Source organism: Argiope bruennichi, chromosome 6, assembly GCF_947563725.1.
Source record: "Argiope bruennichi chromosome 6, qqArgBrue1.1, whole genome shotgun sequence".
Lineage (NCBI taxonomy): Eukaryota > Metazoa > Arthropoda > Arachnida > Araneae > Araneidae > Argiope > Argiope bruennichi.
The window spans coordinates 132292345-132304821 of NC_079156.1; the positions used below are offsets into that span (position 1 = coordinate 132292345).

Here is a 12477-nt window from a genome sequence, read left to right on the forward strand (position 1 = left end):
TTCATGTTTATTATATAGAAGTGATATAACATGAAAAATCCGTATACACTAGTGAAACAGTATTATCAAATCAACTGTGCAAACTTTGTAACTTCAAAATTAATGAGTAACAAATTATAAAAATCTGAAATGTTTTTAAAAAATTATATGAAATAGAATTTTTTCTGCCTATTTGTTTCAAATATGGGAACTTGTTAAAATATTCATCACTTTCTAGCTAAAAGTCGACCAGTTCTCTGCCCCTGATAAAATTGATAATATTAGGGAAAATATGCAAGTAAATATGTGAAATGAAGGTAAATGGGTTTTAAATCTATTTTCAAGCCTTGAAAAAAATTTAATTAACTGTTCTAGTAGTGTCTTAACCTTTTTATTCTTTCCTTACTATTGAAGCAGATAGCACCCTCTGTTTTGAAGATGTCATATTGATTCAGCTCTTAATTCAATCTATAATGCATTTGAAAAGTTCATGAATTCCATGAAATTTTTGTATTTTATCTGTAAACGTCTTGATTTTAATATTCAGTAATTTGATACATGATTGACATTTTTGCACAAGGATTTATTAATTAAGTTACTCCCATACCAAACTTCTTTTTTGCTAAAACATTTCTTCTATGTATGTAGAATTTAGTGCAATCTTTTATATGCAGGATACCCTGAAAGGTCTTTTGCAAACCTTAAGGATAGACCAAACATATTGAACCAATTTTTAAATAGAATGTGGAATTGGTTATTACTGAAGAGGGTTCTTATCAGAATTTGCATAAATAATGGCATGCAAAGCTTGTAATATTTCAAACAGCATGTCTTTTGAATACTTATTTTATGTATTCTAAAGGGTGTTGTCGATTTATGGTCTGGCTCTTCTCACATTTTGTCTTGTTGCATGCACTTATAATGATATTATTCATTCAACTGATTTTAATCTTGTAAATTTGTTTTCCATTAATTTTTTTTTTAATTTAATCAGTATATCCTTTCTTTTACTTAATTCATTGACAAACAGTCCCTTCTAGCAGACTTTTTACATTATTCCCATGGTCCTTGGAAACTCCTTGAATTTCATTCAATGAACTTAGGAAATCTGAAAATTATTTAATTTTTCACTATGTCCTTGAAAAATAAATAAAATATGTATCCATTATTATGAGCAGGGAGAAGAGAAAAACCAATCTGTTTAATTTTGCATTGAAAATGAAATTTGTGAAATGAGTACTCAGTTTATGTAAAATTAGCATTTAATGCTAGCCATCCCTTGGTGCTAACAGTAAGGGTACTTGCATTGTGATCTCGAAACCCACTTTGAATTGTAAGTATTGGCTTATTAACTTCAAGATGAGCATAGCGTGCATCCTTCATTTAAGCATTTAGGTTTAATAAGCAAAAAGGTAATGATGCATTTGAATGTGAATGTAAAAATATTTTATTTAAGTGTATCATTTGTGTTTTCATATCTAAAACATATAATTTTATAGTTGAATTTTCTTAAAAAGTCCTCAGAATATTTTTCCTTGTTAAGAAAGAACCTTGTTTTGGCTTTTTTTTAACCATATTCTGTTGTAAAAATGGCTGTTACTGCAAACTTGACCTGCATTTAAATTTTCTTTAGGACATGTTGCCTGAGGTGCAAAATACATTTGTGAAGCAATAATTTCTGATAAACAAAATTAATTAAATATGGAATTTGAAAAAGTAGATGAAATGTTTCAAATCGGTAGAATAATTTTTTGTCATTATAGTCAAATATGTTATTGCTTGTCATTATTAGAGAATCTGATAGGAACATGCTTTTTACTTTGTTGAATGTAATCATCGAAAAATTCGAACCCGAGATTGTCATAAACCTTCATGTTTCGGATCTCTCTTAGTCTGAAAATTACATTTTGGGAATTATATTTTTCCGTCGGTGAATATGATAACTCCAAAATATTTTGAGCTAGACGAATGAATTTGGTATGTGTACTGTATACTTCATTTGTAAAATTTTAAATGAAATCCATTCACTGGAAGTTTGACTGTCTACATATAAGTTAACACAATAACTATAAAACGTATAGACTTAGATGGATAAAATTTGGTGCATATATTTAGCATTTAAAATGTATATACATGTCAATTTTTGAACCAAATCCACCTACGAATTTGACACCTGTCAGTCTGCAAATTTGCATATCTTTAAACTCAAAAATTTAAATAAATCAAATTTGATATGTGATCTTGTTAAGTTATAGTTCTACATCATATTTTCGTTAGTAAAAAGATATTGAAATGTATATTCAATACCTTTTTATTGTACTATGTTTTGTATTTTTTTTTTTTTTTTTTTTTGTACTATGTTGTGAAGCACTAATAGTATTCAGAACTCTTGAAAATAAAAATCTGGACATTCGTGGCGTTCATGGCTTTTCCCATGCTCCACAGTTTTAAAGAGGGAAAGGGAAGTAACACTTTTACCAGAGCGTATGTAAGAAAGTTTAGGCGAGACCACTCTCTCTGGTTTCATTTTTTATGACCTTTATACAGCTCTTTTAGTATTGAAAAGTATAACTTAAAAAACCTTAGTCAGGTGTAAAACAGTATTTCAAGTTCATAGATATCTAATAAAATATTAAAATTCTTCTGAAATTGATAGCCGTGGTTACCTGGTGGTAAGTTCTCGGAATCGGAGGGCTTCAGGTTTGAGATCCAATTTCACCGAGAACTGTCATGTAAGCGGGCCTGGTGTGCGCTAAATAAGTCGGGACCAAACGTCCTCCCGCTGGTGTGGTGTGGAAGTTTGAAGTGAGAGGGTCTGCTTATGTGTCGTCTTCGTCTTTTGACCGCTGTACAAAATTACGAAATTCATCCCAAAATAGTCCCAGTGTTTCAAAACGAGACGTTAATATAGCTAAAACTAAAAAACTGGGTATTCTGTTATTAAGAAAATTGTTTTTACTGAAGTATAATTTTTTCATGACGTAATTAGATTTTAAGATTTATTTATGTAAAGGTAGAAATTAAAAGTCGCATGAATTATTTGATATTCTTAATACCTCGCCGTATCTTAAATCGTTAGAATATTTTAAGGACTCTTATGATAAAAGGATATTTTCTTTTGATGAATAGTGCCCATAGCTATAAATTTTTATGGAAAAAGAGCATGAGGAATATCATCTATCCAAATTTATTACATTTCTGTTTTCTCTTACGCAGCAAAATATATTGTATAAGAATAAAAAAATTCGCCCCCTAGCTTTTGATGAGTTTTCAGATTTCCTCGAGGGGAATTTTTAAAAAAATGGTCTGTTCGTAAATAACAGAAGAAACTAGACAAATGACATTTTGCATAGATTTTATTGCGAAAATTGGAAAGCTCAAATTTTAGACAAAATCTCGCACTAGGTGATTGCACATTGATTTGCCTGCGTAAACATGTGAATACAATAATTCAAAAATATAACAAAATAGATGAATTCCGTAAAATTGAATACTTATGTCAAAACTGAAAAAAAAAAAAAAAAAAAAAAGCTGATATGGTTAAATTCATAAATAGTGTGCATGTGAAGTCTAACTAGCTATAAAATATAAACTATGCTATTTAATTTGTAGTCTGGGATCAAAACTTTAAATTTATGCCAAATTTTGAACCCAATCACAAACAAGTTCAAGGCGCAAACTTCGTTTTCTCCAGTGTGCTCCTAACTCAAACAGAAACTTTTTCGTATTATGTATCTAGTGACCGCCATTGTGGGCTGTGATAGAATCACGGCTTCTGGGCCGGAGCTCCCAGATTCGAGACTCGGTTTCTTCCAGTCCCTTTGTGTATGCACGCCTGGCGCACGTCGTGCTCCAAACGCCCTTCATTGGCGCGGTGCTGTAGCCTAGAAAAGGCGGCCTCCTCATGATCTGAATGAATTTAAAATTATGAAATCCATACCAAAATAACCCTAGTGTTGCTTTCAAACTGGTCTTTAATATAATAAAACTAAATATAACTCTCCCGTTTGCTTATAAAAAAGTAAAACAAGCCTCCACTGGTTTGAGCTATCGTCTTTTATGTACAAAGGGCGGACATGCAAACAGAATTTCACAAAATAGTGCTTTTGGTGTTGGAGGTGCTCAGGGAATTGTGATATTCATCAAAATCTTGAGGCCGAATAGCTGATCACAATTTTTACGCACATTTTACAAATATAAAAAGTAATTAACGGGAATGGTCTCTCCAAAACTTTCTAACATATTCTCTAATAAAGGTGTTATCCCCCATAAAATCTTGGATTTTGGATAAGGCATACCTTGCATGATATTAACGAATAATAGTTAAGAAATTTCGATTTTTGCATAAATTAAAAATTTCTACTGAATCTATCTTGTGATCCTTGACGATGAATCCCTAGCATAAACTCGTAGTTAATGAAATCTGAAAACCGAATTTGTATTTTAGACACATTATTTCCCATCTACTGATATTAAAATTTGTTCCAGACCTTCAATTAGCCGGGATAGATTGGTTGATAGGACGTTGGATTCACGTCCCTTGGGTTACGAGTTCGAACCCGAAGACTCTCCGCGTGTATGGTGGCCGATGCGAGTGTAAATCTGTCGTGGTCCCAAAGTTCTCCATGTCGAGAGTAATACCAGCGGTGGGTACTGGATCAGAGGTGATTGTTTTCTGATTCAGGTCTAAATTACGATCTGTGAATGAAATGCATGAATGAAGTCCGTCCTGTAAAAATGGTTGTGACGTGTATGTTGCTAAGTCGTTCTCTTTGCCCTAAGTAGCGCTACTGAAAAAACAAGAGACAACCTTGGCTTTAAACCACAAATGATTTCTTAAAGTCAGTGGGCTTGTCTAGGGCAAGAGCCATTAGAAACAACAACAATAGTAATTCACAAAATTGGTATGAAATTTTACATATTTAAGTCATTCCTTTTTAAATCATTGTTTTTACATGCTTTTGAACTTACAGACCAACATAAAGCCAAAGCCTGGAGGGATTTGATTCTGAATTCAATGTCTATGCTTTAGATGTTAAATCATATGTACCAAATTTTGTCCAACTAGCTCATTTCATTTTGTAAATATCGTGTTATTTTTCGACAGGCGGAGAGATAGACTTTCTTTGAATGGACATCTACAGAAATAGTATATTCATTCTATATTTGTTAGAAATACAGATTTGGTGTGAAGACCATACACCAAATTTTATACTTCTAGCTCAAAGCATTTTGAATTATCTTTGAAACAGGGCGATAACGTTCCAAAAATGTATTTTTTGAATTGAAGGAAATCTGAAACCTAGATTAGTAAAAATTTCGCACACGAATAAAACGATACTTCATCTATACTTCGTATACGAGATAGAATGTAAAAATTAAGCAATTCTTTTTTATTGAACAATAGTAGTGATACTTTATTACCATTACAGTAGATTCTCGTCTCCGCACCTTTTTTAAAACAATAATTTTCTCTAACAAGATGAGAACTAATTTACTTTTTGCAAAAACGTTGAATATTTCAAAAAAAAAAAAAAAAAAATTGTCTGTTTGTTTTTTTCATCTTTAGTCAACCTTTGCGCTTTAGTAAATTCATTTTTCAATAAAATAAGTAAATAATTCTTGAGCAAATTGAGCCTACTTTTTGTGTTTACCATAAAAGTATATGCTTGTATTCATAATCAACATACAAACAATAACTTGCTTTTTTAAAACTACAATATACTTGTTTTATTTCCCTACGATTAACAGATAATATAATTTTTTTCTTTGAATATTAATACTGTCTTAAAAAGATATAATCCTTCTGTAATAAATTTTAAAACGTTTCATAGAAATACTGTTAAAGTAATAGACTGTAGTAAAAGCTCATAAAATATGAACGAACATCGATCTTGCTGTTGATGTTTTGTCACTCTATTATTGGTTTCCAGTCTTCAAGAATAAACTTTTGAAGTTAAACGACTCTTGATTGTAATTTGAATAAGTTTGAATTCATGATCCTTATAAATCAAACTGTCCAAAATCACGGAGTCCGTAGGTAGTTGCTTCATTGCCTATTTGATATTTCCGTCTGCTTTTTCTGAATATCGAAAGAATGTAGTTAGATTGTTGATGCATTTAGATTAAATATATTAGTGATTTTGTTTACTGGAAAAAGTTAAGGGTGTTGCAAACTGTATGCATACTTCAGTCAATATCCGATACACCATTAGAGCAGATTAATAAATTAGCTAACAATTTTTTTTTTTAAACTCCGGTAAGTCAATGTTTAGTTTCAAACAACAGAAAATAACTATTTAAAAAATATCGTATTCCATAATTAGATAAAAGAAATGTGTGGCCGATTTTCGAATTTTCTTGTTAAGATATTTTATGCAAACCTGAAAAAAAGTCTAAAGTCAGTTCAAACATTGTCAAGTGCTTTTTCGATTCTCATAAAATATGAACGAACATCATGTTTAAATTTTAAAAAAGATAATTTCAAATTACTATAAATAAATAAATTTAGGACTGCGAAATTTTATCAGAAATTAGAGATTAATAAATCTGCAACTCTGATTTATTTGGTTATTTCATTTGTTTTCATGTTTGCTTTTACTTTCTGTTGGTATTAATTGAATTTTATTAAAAATATTTCTGGTACAAAATTATTAAAAGTTTTCCCAGTTTGGAAAAAATAATTTTCATACAAAAAATAGTTTTAACCTTGACACATTTTTTTTCTTCTTTTTCTTTTTCCGGGTCCATTTTGTGAGCCAAAATTACACCAATGACATATGAGTGGGCGTGTTCGAGCATGCGGAGTAAAGGAGGAGTTTCCTTTTTCTAAACACAAACAGACGGTATTGTGAAAATTGTGTTTGTGTACCCATCGTCAATGAGACGACTGTCAAAATTTTTAAAGTATAATATTAAATGTCTTCAATAGTTCATTAAAAAAATTTCTGCTTTTATTTTGAACTCTCAATTTTTTTGTTTGTGATAAATTATAAGTGATTATCTTAGTACTTATTATTAATTGTTATGAAAACTCACATCAACATTGAATATTGGACCTTTAAGTTTATTTCGATTGAAACCCGATGATTTTTTTGAATTTATTTAAATCAAACAGAATTTTATTACATACGTGTAACAAATTCAAAGTAAGTAATGATTTACTTTAAAGTAATTTGTTTAGAGTTTGTAAAATAAAAGTAAACAGTGCAATTTAATTTGTAAACATAACTTTCTGTTTGTCACAAATGTTTGTACTTTTCTTATGCCGAAATATTTATTACTTTGACATCACCATCAGACATATTCCACAGTTATATTTAAGTTTGCCTTTGTTACAAATTGTCATTGAGTTTTAGCGCAGATATGACTTTTTGAATTTCGAAATCAATTTTTATCAGAACGTAGAGTTAATGTAAGAAGTTTATATCGAACAGAGTATTATCATATAACCATCAAAAAGTAAGATTCATTTGATCTATTATGAGGTTAATTTGGGCCTTTGAAATGGGAAATACATGATTTTTTATTAGAATTCTTAGAATGTTTTCATTTAATTATTTTTGAGATAAATATTTCTATTTTTTTAAGTTCATAATTATTGGTTCATGTCATTTTTCATTTTTAATAGTAATACATTAAATGTGGGATGTATATTTTTTCTTAAGTGTGGAACATTTATGAAATATGCTTGTTTCAATTTAGAATGGTGTATTAATATTAGTGGTAAAACAATGTTATTGACATAGATGAAAAATGAAAATGTTTTTGTTTTTAATGTTCTCAATTGTTAATCTTTTGGAGATGGAAAAGCTATAATTCTTATAAATAATATTATAGTAATATTAACTTATTAATAAAAGTTATGTACTGAATTTTTGCAATAATTATGTGTAAAAAGTAACAAAGAATATTTTTTAAAAGTCTGTTTCTAATGATTTTGTAAGAAAGATTTTGATAGTGTGCACACTGAATCAATTTACAAACATTAGTAATTAGTTTCAAGATTTTTTTAATTAATATTGCATAGTTGTTGATTTGTGTAATATTTGTCTTTAAAAATTGTATTACTCTAAAATTTCAAGTATGATTGATGAAATATTCTGTTCATATGCTTTTTTTTTTTTTGGGCAGGGGAGAAGGGGGAGGTAATCTTAAAAGAATAACTTTAAAAGAAATTAAATCTGTTTCATTTCATACTTTCTATTTCATTGTATTTGTATCTGTCTTCATTTATTGCTAACTAAATTCTTCCCTGCTGTATTGAGTATATGAATATACAAAATGATTGTGTAATAAAAATGGAAAGTATTATTCGTATTTTGTAAAGATTAGCAGATATTTCTTTGCTTAATGCATTTATTTGGGTGATTATTTAGTAAATTAAATTAAACTAATAAACTTTTTGGGAGGGATTTTCTTGTCTCTTTTATAAAAGAAATATTTTCTTAATGAACCAGTTTTTCAGTTAGAAAATTTTGTACTGTAGAACTTTATGTTTGGTTTTATTTATTTATTTTTTTTGTGTGTGTGAACACAATGACTTTCATTTGAAAACAATGGAAAAATTGGATTAAACTGATAATATTAGGTTAGAAATAAATAGAAAAGAAATGGAGTATAAAATTTTCATAAGATATAAAATAAGTTATCATATAAATTTATCTGTTATCGCATATTGTTATTTATTTGGTTTTTACTTATAATACAGTGGTATGAAAATGATATAATTCCCTAATTTTTATTATTTTTAAGAGTGTTGGAAATCATTTTAATTAATTGGAAATTATTGCAAATGAAAAATAAAACCTTTAACTGCTTGCCATATATATTAAAACTTCCAGTTATGCTGATATAAATATGTATGAATATACAAATGTTAATAATTCTATTTAATGTTTTATTTGTGTGATGACCAAATATATATATTATAAAGTACATAACATTAAGTAGTTTAATATTTAGAATATCTAAATATTGGTTCAAAGTCTTTTCATTTTGGAAATGAAGGTCTTTTTTTAATACATGAATTACTGGAAAATACCTTGGTTAGAATTATCAAAATGCATAAAAAAATTAAAAAGAACATTTGATAACCTATGAAAATGTGGTCATTACACCAGAGATCTTCGGAAATTGCGGAATAGTTAAAAGGATTTGCTAGAGTAAAATTTAAAAAATGCAAAGTATTATTATGAATTATCCAAAAGATCTTATTTTAGAGTAATTGTATTTTACCCAATGATAAATACTTTATGGATTCAACTTTGTTATCATTTTCAAGGTATGAATAATAATCTTGATACTTACCAGTAGTTTAGTTTTGTTGTTAATTGAAAATAATCAAGTCCAGCAAATCAATCTTGATAAAATCATTAATGAATTTGTTTCCTTTAAAGTTGTAAAACTAAGAATTTTGTAATCCAAGTGTAAAAATAAATTATTCTAAATAATTTAATTGCCAACAGTTAACTTTAATTTGTTTTAACATATGTTTCATATTATACTCTGTATGATGCTTCAGATTATTATATTCTTCTGATTTAATAAAAATATAAAATAATATGCAATACCATGCATTAATAAGACATTAATGAAAAAAAATTCATTCGTTTAAAATGTATACAATTATTTTAATTATATGAAAAATGTATAACCTTAACTTAAAATATTAGTCAAAATTGGGATAAATAATAAAAAAAGTCCCTTGTTTTTTTATTAGAGCAAATGAATGAGAGCAAATATTTTCTCTTTTCGTTGTATCATATTTCGTATAAAATCCTAAAAAAATTGATTTATCAGTGTATTTGTAAATTTGTGAAGTTTGTAAATCAATGTTATAATCAAATATGTAATTTTGATATATGGTTTTGAAATGAAAACTGCAAATCTGTTTTCAAATTTTAGATCCTATTTGCAACTGTTAAGAGGTTCAAATGCATAATCGATTCTTTTCACTATTAAATGAGCTAGTAAATAAAATCTATTGTTTGCAAACCAAAAGAAAAATCTACTGATTATGGTGTCATATAAAGAACCCCTAACTGCATGAAAATTTTAATCTTTGTAAATAGGAAAAAAATCTTATTTAGTGGTCTTGTTTTAATACGAAATTACTCATGTTGGTAATTTAAAACTATAGTTTGCAAATTGACTGTATAAAATACAACAAAGTTGATGAGGGATTTATTAAGAAACTATACATTTAGAAATATGACCAAAATAATGATTTTTTAGAACTAAGCAAATAAAAGTTATTTATATGAAAGAGAAATTTAATTAATTTATCTTCATTTGAATATATTTGTAAAAAGTTTATATCCATTTTTTTCTTGCAGTTAGTTAATATAAATGATCTCCGTATTAATTTTGTTACCATATATAGATTTTTAAGTGTTCTTCTCGCATTTAAAATTTCAAAAATAATAGTATTTTCCTTTCTTTTTTCCAGCTGTTACCTCCAAAATTAAAAAAGAATGAGCTATCCATGGACTTAGATCTTAATTATCCTTCAAAATGCTGTTGTCAGTTTTTCTGTCTTTAGTGTTTAATTTTGGTGGGCTGCACTTTTCTCTACTTCCCACCAAATGGAAACTAACCTCAACATGAACCTGAGAGCTCTGAAGTACCTGTATGCATTTTTTCTCATGTGTTTGTCTGTGGTTCTGTCCTCTGCATTAGACCATGGTCCCACTCCTCATACATTTAGCTGTGACCGAGAACGAAAAGTTCTCACTGGCAAATATGGCACCATATCAAGTGGTAACAAAGAGTACCCAATGGATTCCCATTGTGAATGGCTCATTAGAGGTGAATTATGTTCATTTTAGTTTAATTTTTCAAAAAGAAAATTTTTATTGACATTTTTTTGAATCCAATTTTTTATTTAGTGTAAAGGTTTGTGCATTTATGATTCTTGTATTTTTAACTCTTCAGGGGACTAAACTAATTTTTTCCTATCTCATGTTCAATTCTAAATTATGTTGCTTGCTCTTTTTTGTGCATCCTTCAGTTATAAAAATTTTATTACATGTGGTTTATCCAGCATAAATTCTCATTTCTCATGACAGAAAGTACTGCATCAAAGTAAATGGCTTTCAGTTAAAGATATTTTTTTTGCTGCATATTTGTTTGTTATAAGGAATTTACATTGCTACCATATTGAATATTCAGTTGACATTCCAATAGCACATGAGTTTATAATTGTTCGCATTATAAATTATTTATTATTTGGAAAGATCTCAAAGATCATTTTTTAAATTTGATATAATGAATGTGGCTGTACGAATTTAAGAATAGTGTTTATTTGAAATATTAAATGTAGAGATATTTATTTCATATAGTACATCTTACAGAAAAATTTTTAATTGCATTATATTCTTATAATATGATGTAATAATAAATATAATTCCATATATTAGCATATAATCATATTTTTAACAATTTAATTAATTCTTTTTTCTGCAAAGAGTTTAAAAGCTTGGCTTTGTTTGAAATGTAATTATTTTATGTTCCTTTTTTGATCATTTTTTATTCCATTTCTAGTATTTTAATTTTAAAAACTGAGAAAAATTAATTTAATTATTATATAGTTAAAAATTTTATTACTGTTCTGGTAAACATTCTTTAAAAATATTAAATTAAATTCTACATATTAAATAGATAACTGTTTTTTTTATATTTATTTATTTACTTTCTTTTTACAGCTTCAGATGAAAAATCTTTCATTACACTTACTTTTAAGAAAATGGACACTGAATGTTCTTATGATCATGTTTTTATTTATAATGGGGATTCATATGCAAGCCCTCTCCTTGGAAGTTTCAGTGGCAATACCACTCCACCATCTGTTACCAGCACTCAAGGAGCTGTAAGTTATTTCAAAGTTGAAATTAATATTTTTTTAAACACTTGCTGCCTTTGCTGATCAATATGTTTGCCTAGAATATGGTTTCTTAAACTGCAGGTTGTTCTCACTCATTGGGTTTTGATAGAAAATTTTAATTTCTCAATATTTTTTTAACTGACAAAAAAAAAAAAAAAAAAAAAATGGGAATCAAATTTTAGGCAAGTTATTCCATTTGTTATATGTATGAGGAAATATCATTGAGTAATGCTTATACTTACTTCATATTTTTTGAACACAATAATTAGAATGAATATATATATATATATATATATATATATATATATATATATATATATATATATATATATATATATATATATATATATATATATATATATATATATACACACCATATAATGAAATGAAAATTTTACCAATTTATTATTTTTTCTATAACTACCATTCATGTTGTGGCATTTATCTCAATGCTGGATCTCTTCACAAGTAAATCCTTGCAGCTTTCTCTCTTCATTCATACAAAACTGCAAAGATTCGTTTGTGAAGTTTTGGAGCAACCACGAAAAGTCTGCATCTGAAACCCTTCAATGTTCATCTATTTGGACCCAAGAAGAGGTCCTTGTTAATCAGAA

The 12477-nt window shown here is 27.9% G+C and overlaps 1 protein-coding gene across 1 annotated transcript in view; it reads left to right on the plus strand.

The window, feature by feature from the left end:
- The first annotated feature begins 6828 nt into the window (after window positions 1-6828).
- The window catches only part of LOC129971371 (multiple epidermal growth factor-like domains protein 8), a 74051-nt gene continuing 68402 nt past the window's right edge, over window positions 6829-12477 (plus strand). Inside the window, exons 1-3 of the mRNA XM_056085074.1 lie at window positions 6829-7127; window positions 10430-10788; window positions 11685-11848. Of these exons, the coding sequence (XP_055941049.1) occupies window positions 10566-10788; window positions 11685-11848 (387 nt within the window). The 5' untranslated portion in view covers window positions 6829-7127; window positions 10430-10565. The remainder of the gene's footprint in view (window positions 7128-10429; window positions 10789-11684; window positions 11849-12477) is intronic.